Source organism: Dromiciops gliroides, chromosome 4 (assembly GCF_019393635.1).
Source record: "Dromiciops gliroides isolate mDroGli1 chromosome 4, mDroGli1.pri, whole genome shotgun sequence".
Classification (NCBI taxonomy): Eukaryota; Metazoa; Chordata; class Mammalia; order Microbiotheria; family Microbiotheriidae; genus Dromiciops; species Dromiciops gliroides.
The window spans coordinates 71,884,169-71,906,134 of record NC_057864.1 but is presented as its reverse complement, the minus strand read 5'-3'; the positions used below and the strand labels follow the sequence as shown (position 1 = coordinate 71,906,134).

The following is a 21,966-nucleotide window of genomic DNA, read 5'->3' as shown; positions in this document are numbered from 1 at the left end:
CAGTGAAAATGGCCCCCTTTCAGTGGCCATCTTTCAGTGTCTGGTATTCAATGTAGGCTATTCCCAGTGCCTGGGGGACTGACCTCCTTGGCTTCCTTTAAGTCCCAACTAAAATCCCACCTTCTACAGGTATCTTTCTCTAATTCCAGTGCCTTCCCTCTGTTAATTATTTCCTGTTTATCCTGTGTCTAGTTTGCTTTGTATTTGTTTGCATGTTGTCTCTTCCATTAGATTGTAAGCTCCTTGAGTTTACTGGGGCTTTTGCCTCTTTTTGTACCTCCAGTGTTTGACATGGTGCCTGGCATGTAGTAGGTGCCTAATAAATGTTGATTGATTTATTCTACAAGTCAAGTTTGAGTTTTCATCTCCCTTTTACTTCTTTACTGACTAACATGATTTAGTAAGTATAGTATTGTGGACATAATTAAATCTTTAATATTGATAATCTTGAAGTTTTTCAGCACCAGCTTCCAGAAAATAAATTTCTGTTATATGGTATTAGAAGCCTTTTTTTTTTTTAAACTTAAAGTGTTTGGAAATGTGAACTGCTGTCCACCTCCAAATAGAAAACTGATTGACTAAGTGCAAATTGAAATATATTTTCTTCTTTTTCTATTTTTGGACTTGGCTAATGCAGAAATTTCTTTTGTATGACTATGCATATTTGTAATGAGTTTTGTTTTTCTTGCCTTAGTGGATTGGGTGAAGGGAGAGAGGTTGAGATTTTGGAATTGAAAATAAAATATAATTGAATTTTGGGAGAGATTTCAAAAATTTTTTTTTAAAGAAAAAAGTAGTGGAGAAAATGCTAATAATGCGAGTTGCTAAGGAAGTAACTGGGTTTTTTTTGTTTTGTTTTTGTTTTATGAGGCAACTATGTTGGGCTATGTGGGTTGCTATGTTGGGCTTAAGTGACTTGCCCAGGATCACACAGCTAGTAAGTGTTAAGTGTCTGAGGCCGGATTTGAACCCAGGTACTCCTGAATCCAGGGCTGGTGCTCTATCCACTGCACCACCTAGCTGCCCGGAAGTCACTGTTATAGCAAGTTAATTTAACTTCTGTGTACTGTGGAAAGAAAAGGTGGATTGGGAGTCGAAGTACCAAGGTACTAGTCTTAGCTCTTCCATTTTATACCTTGAGCAAGTTACTTGACTTCCTTGGACCTCAGTCCCCTCAAGCTATAAAATAAAGTTGTTCAACCAGATGAGGTCTAAGGACAATTTCAACTCTAAAATCTCTGCTCCTAGGAGCCTGTTCTGCCTGTTGGTAAATAGACAGCTAAGGCAAAAAAAAAATTCATTTGTCTTCTTCCCAGTTATTATCTACTTTGAAATAACACTATTTTATGTCATACTTTCTCCTCTTTATGTTATCTGCACACTTTTCTCCATCTTTAAATTTGCTAATAGCCAAGGAATTACATTATTCCTGCTCTACTCAGCTGTACCCTGTCCCTGACCAAGAGTCTAAACCGTGCATGATCCAGGAGCTAAGTCATATTTTCCAACGCTGACTTCTTAGCTTCTTGAGAGTGGGGATTTAAAAAAAAGAAGATATTGTATTTATCAGTGTGCCTGCCATACAGCAAATACTTAAATGAATCATTCATTCCTCTATCTAATGTTTGAAGTAGCCTCCTGATTGGTCTCTTTGCTTCTTCTAGTCTTTCCCTACTCCAAACTGACCTCCCTCCAGCTGCCAAAGTGATATGCATAGAACACAGTTCTGGCCATCTTCCCACCTCAGGCATCTCCAGTCGTTCCTCTCTGTTTCTGGGATAAAGTACAAACTTGTCTGGCATTTAAAACCCTTCAAAGTCTGGTTCCAGCCTATCTCTCCAGAATGATTCCATATTGTTCCCCCTTGTCTTCTCCATATTCTAGTCAAACTGGTCTGCTTCCTGTTCCCCATATATCCCATTTTGTTCCTCCCATTCTCCTTCCCATCTTTGCGAACATTGTTTTCCATGGCTGGAAGACAGCCTCTCCCATCTCAACTCTGCTTTATGGAATCCTTGGCTCCTTTGAGGATTACCTCAAATGTCACCTCCTACAAACAGGCCTTTCCTAATGCCCTCAGGTAGTAGTGATCCCCATCAAAATCACTTGGTATTTATTTCCAGTATATTTTATTTTTATGGGCCAGGCATGATGGCTCACCGCACTGAAGTCCTTGCTGCTGGGGAGACCGAGGCTGGAGGATCACTGGAGCTCAGTCTTGAGCTGCAGCAGAGCTAAAGCTAGTAGACAAGCAAAGATAATAGACAAAGCTATGTCCAAGTCTGGCACCAGTGTGGTGCTGGTATAAGTCCAGCACCAAAATGATGAGCTCCAGGATCCACCAATCACCAGGCTGCCATGGGAGGATTGGAAATGGAGCAATCATAGCTGCCATGTTGATCAGCAGTGGCATTAGGCTGTTTTATTTCCATCTGGGGAAAAACAGGGAGAATTGGCCTCAATAAATAAACGTGTGTTTATCTCACATATTTGTCTGTGTATAGGTCATTTCCCCCCAGTAGAATGTACTCTGTGAAACAGTAAACATCCCATTTCCTTTAACCCTAATTTCTCATTAGCCACTTAATTCTGGGGTTAGTAATAGATATTTTAATGTTTGCTTCTCTTGCTATAGAGCACAAGAAAGCGCTTTCTTTTTAGAAGCTCCCAATCTATCTACTTGGGAGATCCTCATATCTTTATATAGCTCCATCTATTCAGAGGACACCTTTCTACTCTTTCTCCCTTGTCATATTCTCCCACCCATCAGATTCCTCATTAACCTGCCCCTGGTTTGAATTTCCTGAACTTCACTCCTTAGTTTTCCATATATGTTTTAGCTTTCATCATGGAGAGCTAGGAGAAGAAAAATTTCTTTCTGCCTGATAAGTCATAGAGACCTTGTAATTTTTCTTCTATCTAGAAAATTTATCATTACATAATTCTTGTTAACTAGCACAAGATTTTGGCTTTTTCCCTTTGCCTTCTGCTGCTTATTAAGAGTCTCCATTAATTTGGGCTCTTAACTGCTCTTGTTATCAACTACCTGCAAATATCTGGTTTGCTGTGCCACAGGGAAGGTTCTGGGGGCCCACTTTACACCCCTCCCTTCAAATAATTTTTTTGTGCAGCCTCTCCTAATCTCTATAGTGTGAAAAATCAGTGATTAACATAATTGTCCCAGTAGGTGAGATAGCCTAAATCAGTAGGTGAGATAGCCTAAATCAGTAGGTGAGATAGCCTAAATCAGTAGGTATTTCCCAGAAAGCCTTGCGTTTTCTTTTCTCACTCACAACTTCTGGTTTGTGCTTTTTTCTGTTGCTTATTTATCAAATACCTATACTTGTTTGTTTTGCCTCCAACACACAAGGAAGAATTTTAAAAAATATTCCCTAAAACTGTTTCTTGTCCAAAGGAGGCAATGTCATGGGGAGTATTGTTGGCAGAGGTTGCTGCTGCTTGTCTCTCCAAAGATCCTATTGTTGCTATGTGATTTTCCCCAGGTTGTAAATCAAGCCCGTGGTTCACTGGATTTTATTGTGGGTATTTTTCATTTCACCTATAACTACAGTAAATATTAGAAAATTGTTTTGTGCACAGACGATTCAAACATACTGCACAGTGGGCCAAAAGTCATGAAGGGGTCTGATGTTGTGATAACATTTTGAAAATTATTTTATGAGATTTGATTTTTTTACATGTAAATTAATTTCCTATATATACTGTATGTGATGCTATAAAAAATAAAGGAGCTATTAAATATTCATGACTTTTGGCCCATCTTGTAGCTGATAACCTTTTTTTGTTGATATGCCCTACATAGCTTCTGGTCATCTTATTTTTGTGTTTAGCTTGGAATCTTCTATGACGTTATTTTTCTCATCTGTAAAATGAGACAGTTGGATTAGAAGGTTTCCAAGGTACCTTCAGCTAGGTGGCACAGTTGATGGAGTACCAGGCTTGGAGTCAGGAAGACTCCCTAATTCAAAACTGGCCTCAGACATTTATTAACTGTATGACCCTGGACAAGTCACTTAACCCCATTTGCCTCAGTTTCCTCATCTGTAAAATGAGCTGGAGAAGGAAGGGACAAACCACTGTCTTTGCCAAGAAAACCCCAAAAGGGGTCACAAAGAGTTGGACATGACTGGAAACAACTGAACGAAAGATCTCTTCAAGCTCTCTAAAACTTTGATACTCTGATTTCAGGTATTGAACATTAATAGATTTTCTAGGGAAACTTTAGTACAGAAGTACTTTGAATAAATCAATACAGAGATTTTTCAGTGCCCATTTGATTTCTAGTGGATACCTTAGAGAATCATGGAATTAAGCACCTGAAGGTACCAAGATTGAAAACTGGGTATGTTGTAATCAGTCACCTGACCACCAAAGGTACAGGGACATAGAATAAGTCTAGCTGTACATTTTACTCCCACCTTCTGTCCACTCATGCTGTGGGGGAGGGGAGGGAAGGGGAGGGGTTTCTATTACTTTGAGAAGTCAGCAGCTGCTGAAATCTGGCTAGTGAATGGGGCTCCTTGTCTCTCTTCGCTAAGCCAATTAGAAATGTCTTGGTTCAGCCAACAGGAAATAGCATTGCAGCCAGAACCTAAGTATAGGGAGGGTATATGCATATACATACACCCACTCATAGAGCTTTCTTAGAAACTGGTGGACTAGCCTACAGGAATAAGACAAAATTAGCCTACTTTGGGGGCCTGACCATCACTGCAAAGGACTGTTGTCTCTGAATCAGCTTTAATAGAGCATAAACAGGTAAATGAGCAGGAGTACAAAGAACTTCAGAATCAGAAGAAACTTTTCCCTCACTGTCACTCCTATATAAACATCATCTTGCTGGCTTATCCTTGGAGAAAGGGAGAATTTATTTTACCATCTCAGTTCTTTGAGGACAAATAAGTCAAAGGGAAACCCACAACCCATGCCTTTTTTTTTCTTGAATAGAGTTGACCAAAGAAGATATTAAAGTTTAGTCAAATAAGAAAAATGGTGTTAATTTTGGACAGGATCTGATTGTCAGCATTAATTGTGCCGATTTTTGGAAAATCTTTTGCTGTGTGAAATCTTTCAGTGTTTATGATTACTCTTTGGAGAGCTAATGATAGAAATATCCTGTTTTCTTTGATGGAACTGAATGGTGAGTAAAAACCCATTTCTCACTCCCTGAATTTCTGGATTGCACTTAACGCAGACTGATGTATTGGCAGCTGAGACTAGATCATTTCGCTTGGGGATCCTGGCTGTCTTCAGATTGTGCTCAGAAAGGTAAGAGGAGGGAGGGGCTACTCCCATTGATTTTGGTAATGATTTAGGATTGGGTATTGCTGTAAGCTGTTCAGAGAGTTCTTTTCCCTTTGGCCTTTGATTTCTTTTAGGCCTTTCTTTTGTTAGGAAGCCATGTTTTAGCAAATACTTGTTTTTATAATGCTTTCTTTTTGCTATATCATATTCAGTTCCAGTTACCAGCTTCTGTACCTAGCAAGCTCTGCTTTGCAACAAAATTTATAGTATAGTCTCGTAAGGAGTATTTTTGAAGAGTCAGTCTTATTTCTACAATTTCTACCTTGTATTATACTTAACTATGTGTAGACCCTCTTTCTTGCCTAGTAAATGCAGACCTTTGGGGGCAGGGAGGATTTGTTCATTTTTGTCTTTTATCACCAGTACCTGCCACAGTGCTTTGTACATTGCTGTTGTTCAGTCATTTTCATTCATGTCTGACTCTTTGTGACCCCCATTTGGGGTTTTCTTGTTAAAGGTATTGGAGTGATTTACTATTTCCTTCTGCTCATTTTATAGACAAGGAAACTGAAGCAAGCAGGGTTAAGTAAGTGATTTGCCCACATAGCTAGTGTCTGAGGCCAGATTTGAACTCAGGAATGAGTCTTCCTGATTCCAAGCCTGACACTCCACCATCCACTGAGCTACTTAGCTGCCCCAGCTTTGCATAGTAAGCAATTAATGAGTGTCTTGACGTCTATTGTGTAACTTGCACAAGTCATTTCAAATCTCTAGGCCTGGGCTTCCCCATTTATACAGTGAGGCAGTGGAAATAAATTATATATGAGGGCCTTTCCAGCCCTAACATGCTATTTTTCTTTGCTTTTATTTACGACAAAGAGAAGGCTGAGGAGTGATGGGATAGAGGATATAACTACTCTATTTCCATTGAATTATTTGCTCAAGGAGAAATAGGATTCTTCCTTAGAATTGTTAAGATGCTTAATCGTATGATTAAGATTTTTAAATGCTAGAATCCAAAGTGATTGACATGGATGGACTAACCAGAAGAGAATTGAACTCCTCTTACTCTTCTCCATTGCTAGAGCTATAGCTAATGAAATAGTGATATAATATTTCTTTTTTACCAGTCCTATTGTTGTTAATTTTGAGACTTTATTCCATGAGAGGCAGCATGGAAGAATGGATAAAGAGTGGGCCTCTGGTTAAAGCCAACTATGTGACCTTGGGCAACCTGCACTTGTAGAAGGAATTTTCCTAAATGGAAATTCCCTATACTAATGAAATCACAGTTCTAGTTTTTCTCTCTCTTCCTTATTATGTTTTCATTTATCCCTTTCTGTTATCATTAAGTCCCAATAAATTGATTTCATTGGTAGTGGGAACTTTTTTGTTTTTGCTAGGGTCAGTGAGGGTTAAGTGACTTGCCCAGGGTCACACAGCCAGTAAGTGTCAAGTGTCTGAGGCCAGATTTGAACTCAGGTCCTCCTGAATCCAGGATCAGTGCTTTATCCACTGAGCCACCTGGCTGCCCCTGGTAATGGGAACTTAAAAAAAAATAATAATAAACATTTTTGTTTAAAGTTTTGAGTTTCAAATTTTATCCCTCCTCCCTCCCTGAGGCGATAAGCAGTTGTAAGTTATGCATGTGCAATTATGTAAAACATTACCATATTAGTCATTTTGTATAAGAAAACTTGAATAAAATTTAAAAATGAAAGAAGGTGAAAAATAGCATGCTTCAGTCTATGTTCAGTCAATGTCAGTTCTTTCTTTGGAGGTGGATATTATGCTTCATCATTAGTCCTTTGGGATTGTCTTGGATCATTGTATTGCTGAGAATAGCTAAGTCATTCACAGTTCTTCATCCAACAGTATTACTGTCACTGTGTACAATGTTCTCTTGGTTCTGCTCACTTCACTATACATCAGTTCATACAAGTCTTTCTAGGTCTTTCTGAAATCATCCTGCTTGTCATTTCTTTTTTTTTTTTTTTTTAGTGAGGCAGTTGGGGTTAAGTGACTTGCCCAGGGTCGCACAGCTAGTAAGTGTTAAGTGTCTGAGGTCGGATTTGAACTCAGGTACTCCTCACTCCAGGGCCAGTCCTCTATCCACTGCACCATCTAGCTGCCCCATGTCATTTCTTATAGCACAATAATATTCCATCACAATCATGCATCACACCTTGTTTAGGCCTTCCCCAATTGATGGGCATTCCTTTGATTTCCAATTCTTAGCTCCCACAAAAAGAGCTGCTATAAATATTTTTGTACAAATAGATCTTTTTCTTTTTTTGAGGATGTCTTCAGGATATAAACCTAGCAATGGTGTTGCTGCATCAAAGGGTATGTACAGTTCTATAGCCCTTTGGGCATAGTTCCAAATTGCTCTCCAGAATGGTTAGATCAGTTCACAACTCCACCAAAACTGGTTAGCATTTCAGTTTTCCCACATCCTCTCCAACATCCAATATTTTCCTTTTTTGTTATATTTGCCACTCTCATAGGTGTGAGGTGATACCTCAGAGTTGTTTTAATTTACATTTCTCTGATCACTATGGATCTAGAGCATTTTTTAATATGATTATAGATAGCTTTGATTTCTTTGTCTGAAAACTGCCTGTTCATATCCTTTGACCATTTATCAATTAGGGAATGACTTGTATTTTTATAAATTTGACCCAGTTCTCTATATATTTGAGAAATGAAGCCTTTATCAAAGATACTTGTTTCAAAAGTTCTTTCCCAATTTTCTGCTTCCCATATAATTTTGGTTGTTTACTTTTGTTTTTACTTTTGTTTGTGCAAAACCTTTTTAATTTTATATAATCAAAAATATGTTTTCCATTTTATATTGCTTCCTGTATCTTCTTTGGTCCTAAATTCTTCCTCTGTCCATAAATCTGACAGATGAACTATTCCATGCTCTCTTGTTTTTGTTTTTATTTTTGTTTTTTGGTAGGGCAATTGGGCTTAAGTGACTTGCCCAGGGTCACACAGCTAGTAAGTGTTAAGTGTTTGAGGCCAGATTTGAACTCAGGTCCTCCTGAATCCAGGGCTGGTGCACTATCTACTGCACCACCTAGCTGCCCCCTCCATGCTCTCTTAATTTGCTTATGGTATCACCCTTTTTGTGCAAATCATATACCCATTTTGACCTTATTGTAGTATATGGTGTGAGATGTTGGTCTATACCTATTTTCTGCCATACTATTTTCCAATTTTCCCAGCAGGTTTTGTCAAATAATGAGTTTTTGTTCCAAAAGCTTGGATCTTTGAGTTTATTATATACTAGGTTACCATAGTCATTTACTATAGTGTAATTTGTGCCTATTTTATTCCACTGATCGACCTCTCTATTTCTTAGCCAGTACCAGATTATTTTGATAATTACCACTTTATAATACATTTTGAGATCTGGTACTGCTAGAAGTAGTGGGAACTTTTGTTTGTTTGTTTGTTTGTTTGAGTAAGGCAATTGGGGTTAAGTGACTTGCCCAGGGTCACACAGCTAGTAAGTGTCAGGTGTCTGAGGCCAGATTAGAACTCAGGTACTCCTGAATCCAGGGCCGGTGCTTTATCCACTGCTTTATCCACCTAGCTGCCCCAGTAGTGGGAACTTTTAATGAGGAAACTCCTTCTTCCAGTGTAGCTCTGAAACTAATGGTGTTAAGGAATTTTGGGGGGACACTGAGGGATTAGGTTAAGTGACTTTCCTAGGGTTTTATAACCACAGTGTGTTGGAGCCTGGGCTTGAACCCAGGTCTCTTCTCTAGCACAGAGTAAGCACCAGATAAATGTGTGTAGTTGAATTGTATTGCTTTTCCTACATCATTCTTCACTATCTTCAACCTTAGCAATATTTAGTAGTTATAAAACACTTAATAATGCTATTAAAGAGAATACCATCCAAAAAAAAAAAAGAGAATACCATCCCTCTTCTTTTGTACCATGCTTTTATCTTGCCTTAGTTTTCTCCATTGCCAACAAACCTGTACTTTTAAATGCCCCCACTCCCAGGCCCTGTTCCAAATGGCTCTATTAATATCATTTATCCTTTGGTGAACCATGTCTAATTTCTGCTGTGGGAGTTTCTTTCTGCTTTTGACTTACTTTTTTTTAGCTGTGACTAAAAGTCATATAGTGTTTTTAGTTTAGGTATGGTGGCTTAATATCCTATCATTACCATTACTATCCCTTCTTTCATCTCATTTAAAAATGGAAAGGTGATTATTGTCCATGTCTTGCTATCCTTCAGTCCATTCTTAGTTATTTAGTAGGAAGTCGGGCTGCTGTTTCAGAACATCCATATTGATTGCTTTTGTAGAAGTTACATTTCAGATTTGACTGTCCGCCTACAAGTATATCACAGGGAATACTGATCAACTGTTACTTTCCCAGTCCATGTGTTCATCCTTAGATGGGAATGCATTCATGTCATTGAGTAGTGAGTAGAATCTTAAGCATTATTAAAGAATGTATTAAGACTGTGTAATTTAGGGGATCCAATTCACTTCAACAAACATTTATTATGCTTTTGCTCATGTGCAAGGTGCTTACTATGTTGGGGAATAAAAACAACCTAGGCCCTGTCCTGGAGGAGCTTCCTCCATTCTAGCTATTCTGTTGGGAGGATACGAGATGTTAATGCCAAAGAAAACTGTGGCTAAAGGTGAGGCAAGGGGAGAGCTTTAACTGGGAGTTTGGAAAGGCTGCACCTGCATCCGAGGAGGCATCTGGGCTGAATCTTGAATGAAGCTGGGGATTTCATTCTAGGAATGGAGTGGGGAATAGAGGGCTGCTTGCAGCCTGTGCAAAGGCAAAGGACAGTTGAGCTAGAATGCAAAGAGTAGAGTAAGATTTTGGAGGACTTCAAATATCACACTAGAGTTTTGTATCTAAAGGCACTGGGAACCACTGAAGCTCCTTGTGTGGGGTAATGACAAGTTGATACTTCAGCTTTGGAAAGATTATTTTGACAGTTTAGTGAAGAATGGATTAGAAAGGGAAGAGATTGACTCAGGGAATGCAGTTAGGAATGTAGAAAAAATTCTGTACTTGTGTTTTAGGCACAAGCCCACCAGAAATCATTTTTATTAATGGACCTTATTAAATCTAAGCATTTATGGAGGGAGGAAAGGAGAGAAAGCAAGAGAGCACCAGTGCGCACACTAAACATGGAGCAGATAATCTCTAACAAACCATTTTCAAATTGTAATTTATGATCTCAAAACACAATGTACCTAATTACCCAACAAGATAAAACATAGTTATAGCATTCATACAAATAGCTAGGTGGAGCAGCGGATAGAGCTCTGGGCCTGGAGTTAGGAAGACCTGAGAACAAATCCAGCTGTACACACTTAACTAGTTATGTGACCCTAGGCTTATTCTCTTCCCTCCCCTTCAACAGTAGTTGAATGAACAATAGTCATTTAGTGCAGCACACCCTTGAAGGGTCAATTTCCAAATACATTTAATCTTTCTTTGATCTTTCCTTTTAAGCATTTTCCTTTCCAGCTGCACTGTAGTGGCAAGCATTTACATACTAGTGAACTTTAATATCAGAAAGAACTGAAATGAAAATTTCAGAGAAAAATCTGAGAGGGCAAGTCTCTTCCCTCCCAGTTCAGAAATTAGTTATAGATAATTGAGGGCATGCCCAGAAGGTAGAATTTTTCTTTCCACTTATATATTCATAGATTCTGTTTAGAAACTACATGACTAATTAGATTTTCCATAAAGAATTATTTTAGGTTTTTCAGCAGTAATTTTCAGATACCAAACCTTAGGCTTACAGTGTATGGCTAAATTGGTTGGAGCTAAAATTGGATTTTAAGAAACCAAGGTAATATATAATCTCATATAATATATGAGATTAATTTAAGGGGGAAGAACTAGGGAGGGAAGTGAGAACAGAATTGGGAAGCAGATTTGAAATATGAAAGTACAACTTTTGCTATTTGTAGAGAATATGATGGTTTACTCAAAGAATCCCAGAGATTCCATAAAAAAAAATCATAAAAATAATAGTAGGTTTCAAAATAAAGCCATAAAATCATCAGCCTTTATGTATATTACTAGCAAAATTGAGCAGAGGAGATAGAAAAATAAATTCTTGCATTGACCCCAAATGTAGGTAGCATGTTTCATTAAGAGTTCTTGTTATCATGGTAGTCATTGTGTTAGGTTACTAAGTCTTCCAAAGTTGATTATCTTTACATTATTATTTGTTGTTATTGTAGAAATTGCCTTTTTGATTCTTCTCATTTTACTTTTCAGCATTTCATACAAGTCTTTCCAAGTTTTTCTGAAACCATCCACTTCATCATTTCTTAAAGTACATTCATGGGGCAGCTAGGTGGCGCAGTGGATAGAGCACCGGCCCTGGCCTCAGACACTTAACATTTACTAGCTGTGTGACCCTGGGCAAGTCACTTAACCCCAATTGCCTCACTAAAAAAAAAAAAAAAAACCCAAATAAAGTACATTCATTTATCACAACTTGTTCAACCATTCACTAATTGATGGGCATCCTCTCAGTTTCCAATTCTTTGTTACCACAAAAAACTGTTATAAATGTTTTTGTATATATAGCCCTTTAAAAAATGTCTTCCATCCCCCCCAGGCAATGGGGGTTAAGTGACTTGCCCAGGGTCACACAGCTAGTAAGTTCAAGTGTCTGAGGTCGGATTTGAACTCATGTACTCCTGAATCCAGGGCTGGTGCTTTATCCACTGTGCCACCTAGCCGCCCCTACTGTTAGCATTTCTAATACAATATTGATAATATGGGTGATAATGGGTATCCTTGTTTCTCTCCTGAACTTACTGGGAAGCCTTCTAGCTTATTCTTGTTACAAATAATGCTTTTTAATGGTTTTAGGTAGATGCATTTTATCATTTTAAGGAAAAATCCATTTATACTTGTGTTTTCAAGTGTTTTTAATAGGAATGAGTGTTGAATTTTATTAACTTTTTCCGCATCTATTAATACAATCATGATTTTTGTAACTTTTGTTATTGATATCAATTATGTTACTAGTTTTCCTTATTCCCTACATCCCTGATATAAATTTTGTTTAGTCACAGTGTATAACCTTGATGATATATTGTAGTCTCCTAGATAGTATTTTATTTAGGATGCTTACATTGTTAGTCATTAGTGAAATTACTCTATAATTTTCTTTTTGTTTTTGCTCTTCTTGGTTCAGATATCAGCAACGTATTTGTTTCATAAAAGGAATTTGGTTATTATTGCAGATAATTTATTTAATATTAGAATAAGTTGATCTTCAAATGTTTGGTAGAATTCACTTGTAAATCCATCTAGTCCTGATGCTTTCTTCTCAGGAAACTTGTTCAGGCTACAATTTGTTCAGCCATTTCCCAATTGATGGACATTCCCTCATTTTCCAGTTCTTTGCCATCACAAAGGGAGCTGCTATTAATACTTAAGAACATATAGATTCTTTTACTTTTTTCCTGATCACCTTGGGAAACAGACCTAATAGTGGTATTGTTGGGTGAAAGGGTACACACAGTTTTATAACTCTTTGGGTAAAATTCCATTTCTGGTCTGTTCAGTTCTTTTTCTAAAATAGGTTTATTTAGATATTCTGTTTCCTCTTCTTTTAATCTAGACTGTTTATGTTTTTGTAAGTATTTTTTCATTTCACTTATGTTGTTTAATATATTGGCATATAATTGGGCAAAATTACTCCTATTAATTGCTTTGATTTCATCTTCATTAGTGGTATATTTACCCTTTTTGGTTTTTATACTTGTGATTTGGGTTTTTTTTCTCTTTTTAAAAAATCATATTAACCAAGGTTTATCTATTTTATTGGTTTTTTCATAAAATGAATTCCTAGTTTTATATATTAATTCATTGGTTTTCTTACATTCGACTTTTTAAAGTTCACCTTTAACTTCTAGGATTTCTAATTTGGTGTTTCATTGAGGATTTTAAATTTGTTCTTTTTTCCTAGTATTTTTTAATTGCATGCCAAATTAATTGATTTGTACTTTATTTTATTGATGTAAGTGTTTAGAGATATACATTTTCCTCTGATTACTCCTTTTGCTGCATCCCATTTGTTTTGGTATGTTGTTTCATAATTTTCTTTAATAAAATTATTTATTGTTTCTATGATTTTTTCATTCATTCTTTAAGATTAGCTTATTTAGTTTCCAGTTTTTATTGTGTTTTTATGGTCCCTTATTTAATATAAATTTTATCACATTATGATACAAAAAAGAATGCTTTTAATATTTCTTTTCTTCATTTAACTATAATGTTTTTATGCCCTAATATATGGTTGATTTTTGTAAACATACTATGTACCAAGGTGTCTATCTTTTTATTCCCATTCACTTCTCTCTGCATATTTTTCATATCTAGCTTATCTAAGATTCTGTTAATCTTTTTTACTTCTTTCTTATTTATTTTTTGGTTAGATTTATCTAGTTCCAAGAGGGGAAGGTTGAAGTCCCCTACTGTTATAGTTTTGCTAACTATTTCCACTTGTAATTCATTTAGCTTTTCCTTTAAAAATTTGGGTGTTATAGCATTTAGCGCATATAGGTTTATCATTATCTATGATACTTTTTAACATAGTTTGGTTTCCTTGTTTATCTCTTTTAATTAAATCTATTTTAGTTTTAACTTTTCCTGAGATCATGATTGTTGCCCCTGCTTTTTTTTTGCATCAACTGAAGCATAATATTGTCTACTCCAGCCCTTTATTTTTACTCTCTGTGTATCTCTCATTTTAAAATTTGTTTCTTTTAAACAACATATTTTCAGATTCTTTTTTAATCCATTCTCTTATTTGTTTCCATTTTATGGGTGAATTCATCCTATTCACATTTAAAGTCATAATTACTAGTTGTATATTTGCCTCCATCCTATTTTTCCTCACTGTTTATCTCTCTCCCTTTCTTTTTACCCTATCCCTCCTCAAACATCTAATTTACCTCTGATCGCTGCCTCTTTATTCCAATTCCTTCTAAGAATCTGTCCCTTATTCTCCCCCTTTCCCCTCCTATTCCTTAATCTACCTACCCTAAGAGTTCTTCCCCTATCTTCTCCCTTTGTCCTCTTATTTACTAATCTTGCACACCTTAACTAAGAGTCCTTCCCCTATCATATCCTACAGTCTTCCTATTTCTCTGTAAGTTCTAAATGTATATGTTATTCCCTCTTTAATCCAGTTCTGATGACAGTAAGGTTCTAGCACCCCCAGTCCTCCATTCCTTCTTGCCCTTGCCTGTAACAGTTCTTCCATTTGTGCCTCATTTGTATGAGATAATTGCTCCATTTTTACCTCTCCCTATCCAGGGTCATCCCATCATACTCTACTCAACCTCAAGCTTTCTCTCTATGTATTCTCTTTCAAACTACCCTAGTAATGGGGGCAGCTAGGTGGCACAGTGGATAAACTATCCGACCCTGGATTCAGGAAGACCTGAGTTCAAATCCAGTCTTGGACACTTGACACTTACTAGCTGTATGACCCTAGGCAAGTCACTTAACCCTCATTGCCCTGGGAGGAAAAAGAGGATGGCAAACTACCCTAGTAATGCTAACATTCTTAAGAGTTACCAACACCACCTTATACCTATCTGATTGGCTAATATGACATAAAAAGGAAAACAATAAATGTTGGAGAAGCTATGGAAAAATTGGAACACTAATGCATTTTTGGTGGAGTTGTGAACTGTCTTCACTAATTTCATATTACTTTCTCTCAGCACCTTTTATGCTCCAGCTGGATGGTCTTTCTTTATTTCTTGGTCCCTATGTACCACATTCTAGTTCTTACTTCAGTGTTTTTGCTCTCCCTTTTCACCTCTTCTTAAGAATCCCTAGCCTTCTCAAAAACTTAGCTTACATGCTGTCTCCTAGAAGAACCTATCCTTAGGTCCCACTGTACCCCTGTTTGTGCCCCCCTCATTCTTTCTATTTTTATTTTTTGCATGTATTTTATATTACGTGTTTATTTTATTCTTTCATGGTAGATTATAAGCTACCTGAGGGCAAGGGCTGTTTAAGATTTTTGTTTCATATTCAGTGCTTGTTGAATGAATGGAGGCCAGTGCTCTAACCTTGATCATTGTGTTGGTGGTCATAAGAAGGAAAGAACAAGAAGGAGATACAATCATTGTGGAGTAAGGTACAGGATATTCTTCCCATTAACTTCTTTCTCCTTACCAGTACTACAAAACTAACTGTGGACCTGCTCTAGGACAAGCTAAAAAGGAGTAAGGGGGAGGTTGACTCAGGCAATGTTAGAGTCTTTAGCAACAGAGAGAATGGTACAAAGAGAAAAAAGATATCTGAAGCAAAGGTAAAAAGAATGGAAAGAAAATTTCTGTAACTGCTTTCAGCTTAGGTAGATGGGCCGGTCATATCCTAGTCATAGGCATTAATTGGGCATGTCTGAAAGAGAACTGACTTTCCGTAGCCAGGGATCATCATAACAGTTTACATTTCAAAAATTGATTCCTTTGTTATTTTTACTACAACTATTTCTCCATATATTCCATACACTTTTGAATCTTCCCTTGTAATAAAGAAGTTACACAGAACCCAAACTACAGAATAACTGTTTGTTAATAGGTAGCTGTATCATTCTCCACTTTATTCCTCTACCTTGCTACCAAAATTTTGTCTTTTGGATTAAGATTAGTCATTGCAGTCTTAACAGAATCCACTACATTTTAGTGGGGGTTTTGTTGTTGTTGTTGGGTATTTTTTTGTTTTTTTTTTTAGTGAGGCAATTGGGGTCAAGTGACTTGCCCAGGGTCACACAGCTAGTAAGTGTTAAGTGTCTGAGGCCGGATTTGAACTCAGGTACTCCTGCCTCCAGGGCCGGTGCTCTATCCACTGCGCTACCTAGCTGCCCCTGTTGGTTTTTTTTTTTTGTTGTTGTTGGTTTTTTTTTAGTGAGGCAATTGGGGTCAAGTGACTTGCCCAGGGTCACACAGCTAGTAAGTGTTAAGTGTCTGAGGCCGGATTTGAACCCGGGTACTCCTGACTCCAGGGCCGGTGCTCTATCCACTGGGCCACCTAGCTGCCCCTGCCCCTGTTGTTTTTATAGTCATTATGCATATTCTGTTATTTTTACTTTCTTGGTATAAGCCTTCCCACGTTTTTCTGAGTTCTTTATATTTGTCTTTTCTTACAGTACAGTAGTATTCCATTACATTAATATAACAAAGGTTGTCAACCATTCCCCAGTTGTTGCACATCCACTTTGTTCATATTTATAGTGATTAGTAGGGTTTTTGGGTGTGTGTTTTGAGGGGGGTGTCTAACACCTGCACTTTCCTTGATATAGTGAATTCCTGGTCTCTGTACATGACATTTGGTTTCTAGCCATTGTTTAGGCTGTCCCCATGCCTCACATGCACTCTCTCCCGAGGACTGATTGAGAGTAGGGACTGTTTTGATTTTGTCTTTATATCTCTAGCACCTAACACAGTGCCTGTCACATCATAGATGGTTAAAATAAGCGCTTCTTAGGTAGAAATCTGGTGATGGCGGAGCTCCCAGTAACCGTGGTGATGGACATCACCTAGAAGGAAAACGAAATTTGTTTTAGTAGTTTGGGTTTTATTTATATTAAAGATGTTTTAATATTTCTATACATGGGTATCACACCCACGATAGAGGACAGAGCACCAAGGACATTATGTATCATTCCAGACATAGCTCTCTGAGTCCTTAACCCTAAAACCTGTGAGTTTGTAACGTGGTTTCCCTAGAGTTCCAGTTTCCCTCAAGTCCCTAGCATAGCATCCACATTTACTTGCTTCCCTGAAGTTGTTCCCCTATTCACTTCACCAGAAGTGACTGTCCGTGCCCATAACTGTTTGTGACTGGAACTGTATGTGCTTTCTGTATGTGAGTTGCCTTACTTTGTAGGGCATGAAGAAAGTGGTTTGTGAATCTAAAAGTGCTGTGGAAATGTGAGGAGTGAATGATAATAGACACTCGGAGGAGAAAGTCCAAAAGGACAATTGAATTAGGGGACTAGGGCCATAGAACCAGCCTAGAGAGTCTGAGAAAGTCAGGTGTGTAAAATACAAAGGGTTATAGAAATGTGTTCGTTGGTGTTTCTTTCTTGTGAAACCACAAGTTGCACATTTTCTAATTTGCTTTTTTGTGTGTGTGCCAAGAATGCCAAGAATGAGGGCTTAGGGTTGCCTTCAGTAAGCTCTTGGAGTGAGAGTTTGAAAGTTACTGCTTTCAGGCCATTGTAATTTAAATTGCCACGTTATTATAACTATCATTTATTAGTCCTTCAAGTGGTAAATTGTTGAAGTGATATGTAATGATAACATGGAACAGAACTATTTTATGTACAGATTTATAGAATATAGATTAAACATAACCCTGCGGTTATTAATACTAAACTTTTCTCTCCAGAATGTTAGTAGATTAACTAATGTGATGGTTGTAGAGTGCTTTAGGTGTGTATGTGGGGGGGGTGTACGTACATGCACACACAATGACCTAATAAGTACCTACATTAGAGGTATCATTTTGTCTTTGAAATTTTTTAAATCAAAAATTTTTCATAACCATATTTAACTCATCTTGTTTTCTACTTTAATTGAGCATCTATGTGAGGTATAAACCCAGAATATTAGCTAGGTTCCTTACCTTTTTAACAGTGCTGATAGTTTTCTGATTCTTGTGCAAATGAATCAGATCTTAAATATTTCTCTTCACTTTTTCCTTGTGATTTCATGAACAAATTTGGATGATGTAAAAGATGAATCTTGTTGGGCAATCTTTTATGTATGTAGTGTTTTACAGTAAACATGTTTTCTCCAAGGAAACCTTACTTTCTTCTCTCCCTCCCCATCCTAATGCCTCTGGAATGAAACCCACATTCTATGTGCTGATCCTAACATGTCTAACAGTAAACTGTTACTCATATGTATGTGTATAAATATATCTTTTAAACTCAACTCTTGAAGTCATTCCATCCTGACTCAATTTCCAGCTAATCAACAGCTTTGGCACTAGATATTTATTTTCTCTAACGTCACTCCACCCACTTGGGAAATTTTAAGTGTTTCTCTTTCCATTGGGTCTCCCTGACTTTTAGAGTGTGTGAGTAACAAACAGCCACAAGGAATGTGTCCTGCTAGTCAGGAAGTGGGATTTTAAGGCTTCCTCTTGCACTCAGAAGCTTGGCTTTTGTGCTTTTGAACAGAGGATGGTCCTTGGGACAGTCCTGCTACCTTCTAGTAATTATGCCAAAGAACAAGACAAGTTGTTTTGCTGTTTGTACAATGAAGCTTCAGACACCGATTTACCCAACGTGACAGGTATACTCCAGGTTAAGTCTGGGCATGGGGTTGGCGAGGAGGAAAGGTAAATTGGATTGGAGGCCACAGTGGCTGTGTCTCAGTGTGAAGTGATGTTTTGAATAATTTGCACTATAATATTTACTATTTATTTAATGGGAACCTTGTCTGGAGTTCTAGCTTTGTTTTCTGGTATTTTGTAAGTTTAAAATAGATAGCATTTCAAGATACTGTTCAGATATGAGGAAATTTGCCTGATAATGTACTAATAGGCTAAAAGGCATGCTGCCTTTTAGGGATTCTTTATTATATCTCATTTTTCAAGATACAGCTAAGCAGAGGCTCTAAAAGAATATGTGGTGAAGGAAAGCACTTTTGACGCATAGATCCTATGAGTTACTCAAACCCAATAGAGAGAAAAAGTATTTCAGATGTCAATAATTGTCTTTTTTTCTTGTTACTCTATATCTAAATCAAGTCTTTAAATTTGTTTTTCTAATTCTTTAATGGAGGTTTAGTAGATGATGATGAATGATGATGATCACAACTAACCACAACTGTTCCTTCATCGCTAATTGGTAAAAGAGAGGTTTTAAAGATTTAGTAAAAATTAAACTTGAGATATGAGTTTTATTGTAATAGTCTTAATTTTTTACAAAAATTATCTAATGAGAGCAACTATTCCTTTAAGAGAGCATGTTTTATCCTCATTTTCTCTTTTGTATTCCTGGAGTGTATCAGCAGAAAAAAATCCAAAAACAATTAAAAAAAAACAAAACAGTGTTAGCTTTGTAATAATGTGTTGACAAAACTTGTCTTCCACTTGCCATAGGTGAAGAAGAAAAATCTTTTGATTTGTAATTTACTATGAGTTTTAACTTCAGTTTTTTGCTTTGTTTTGTTTTTGCGGGGCAGTGAGGGTTAAGTGATTTGCCCAGAGTCACACAACTAGTAAGCGTCAAGTGTCTAAGGCTGAATTTGAATCCAGGGCCAGTGCTTTATCCACTGTGTCACCCAGCTGCCCCCCTAACTTCAATTTTTAACAGAATTAATGATAAAAAATTATTATAAAAGAAAATGACAAAAATGATGTATTTTAACCACTTATTTCTGAGCAGGATTCATTTAAACCAACCAGACTATGTCGGGGTTTTTTTGTTTTGTTTTCTACGTTCTCTAGGAAATAACTTAGACATATAAAGACTTTTGGTTGCTTTTCCTACTTAATTGTTTCAATTCTTTTTGTCTTAATTAAGTTCTCATTTTCCAACTCTTTCTTTCTCTGTTTATTTGAGGGGCATCATGGTTCAGAGAAAAGAGCCTTAGATTTGGAGTTCAGTCTTGGTTCTGACTTCAATCTTGGTTCTGCTACTGATGATTATGACAGATCATAATTTCTCTGGACATCAATTTTTCCTGAGGCCCCTTCCAGCTTAAAATATATTATTTACTGTTTATAATTTAAAAGGTATTTTCTGTGTTCTAAAAATTTCACTCAGTTTCAGGATTTTTTTTCCTTTAATTTTTATTTTGTCCAACATTAGGAGTTAGGAGAAGTAAAGATAATTTATGAACGGATTTCCTGTGCAGACTGGCTATACAGGAAAGAGACTGTGAATAATTTTGGAAACAAAGGGGGGAGTGAAAAGAAGGAAGTAAATATGATCTTTTTATTTATTTAATCAAATTATCCCTCTCCTCAACAAAACCCCCCACAATAGTAGGTGGGTGGAGGAGAAAAAATGTTATTTAAAGTTAGGATTTAAAAATAGAGTACTTTTAAAAACCTGTGAGTCTTTTTCCAGTAAATACCTTGTACTGAGAAATAGCTTATATTCTATATTTATTACTAACTGTAATTCATTACAAAAATAAAGTAACATTTTAAAATGAGAAACCTAGGATAACAAGACTGAGAGAAGTCACTTTAACTGTAACCTCCTGAGTACATTTTATAGATGAAGAAACAGGGGTAGAGAGATTAAATAATTTAAGGTCACATAGATAATAGTAAAGCAAAAATAAAAATTCATGCTCTTCATTGTTACATGACTCAGTACTACTTTACATAGGTTTTCTTTAAAAGACAAACATTTTATTGATGCCTTTTTTCTTTATACCACATACATTTCAGTCCCTCCCTGGAGACACAGAAAAACAAACAAAAATACCTGATAGTGACCGCTTCTGACAATATAATACTATATTCTGTTCCAGGAATTCTCTGTCTTAAGAGCAGAGATAAACTTTTGGCTTTTCAGTTACTCATTTTGATTTTCTTTTTTTTGTTTGTTTTTTGTTTTTAGTGAGGCAATTGGGGTTAAGTGACTTGCCCAGCGTCACTCAGCTAGTAAGTGTGTGTTAAGTGTCTGAGGCAGGATTTGTACTCTTGACTCCAGGGCCGCTGCTCTATCCACTGTGCCACCTAGCTGCCCCTTGATTTCTTTTTTAGTAATTTTTTTTCATTTACATTGTTAAAGTCATTGTAATTATTCTTTTGGCTTTGCTTATTTCACTCTTCATAAAGATTTGGAGTCAACTGACTTCGATCTTGGTTCTGCTACTGATGCATATGACCATAGGCAGATGATAATTTCTCTGGACCTCAGTGTTGCTCTGAATTCCTCATATTCATCATTTATTACTGAACTGTAATATTCTATTGTCCATACATCCAGTTATTTGCCAAGTCTTGTCAAATCTACCTCCATAACAGCTGTCTCCTCTCTGTTCACAAGGTACCATTTTAGTTCAGTTTAAATCACTTCACCCTCAATACCCTCTTCCTTTACTTGAGTTTCTCAGAATAATGTGACCTTTTTCCTTGCCAACTTCAGCATCCTGTACTTGAGCCCTTGACCTCATCCCTTCTTATTTTCTCTGACAGCCCTCCTTTTCAGTCATGGTTTTTTCTTTCCATAATTATCAACCTCTATCAACTGATACCTAGATCTCTCCCATTCTTAAATTATCACATAACCTTACCCTTTCTTCAAATTATCATCTTGTATCTCTCCTTCCTTTCATATCCAATCTCTAAGAAAAAGTTGTCTATATATGTAGCGTCTATTTCCTTATCTTATACTCAATTTTCAACCCCTTACAATATGACTTCTAACCCCCCCCCACACTTAACTAAGACTTTTTTCTCCCCAAATTACCAGTTATCTCTTTATTGCTAAACCCAAATGGTCTTTACTCATTCTTCATCCTTCTTGTACTCTCTGTAGCAGTCAATCACTCTTTTTTTTTTTTTTTTGCGGGGGCAATGAGATTTAAGTGACTTGCCCAGGGTCACACAGCTAGTAAGTGTCAAGTGTCTGAGGCCGAATTTGAACTGAGGTCCTCCTGACTCCAGGGCCGGTGCTCTATCCAC

At 36.9% G+C, this 21,966-nt stretch overlaps 1 protein-coding gene across 3 annotated transcripts in view; it reads left to right on the top strand.

Moving 5' to 3' along the window:
- ABL2 (ABL proto-oncogene 2, non-receptor tyrosine kinase) overlaps positions 1-21,966 on the top strand; it is a 97,748-nt gene that overhangs the window by 41,819 nt on the left and 33,963 nt on the right. The window contains exon 1 of one of the 3 annotated variants that reach the window (XM_044001240.1): positions 5,216-5,289. The exons of the other annotated variants lie outside the window; for them this stretch is intronic. Within the exon in view, the coding sequence (XP_043857175.1) occupies positions 5,220-5,289 (70 nt within the window). The 5' untranslated portion in view covers positions 5,216-5,219. Of the gene's footprint in view, positions 1-5,215; positions 5,290-21,966 lie in introns of those variants that run through there. 3 annotated transcript variants of the gene reach the window in all.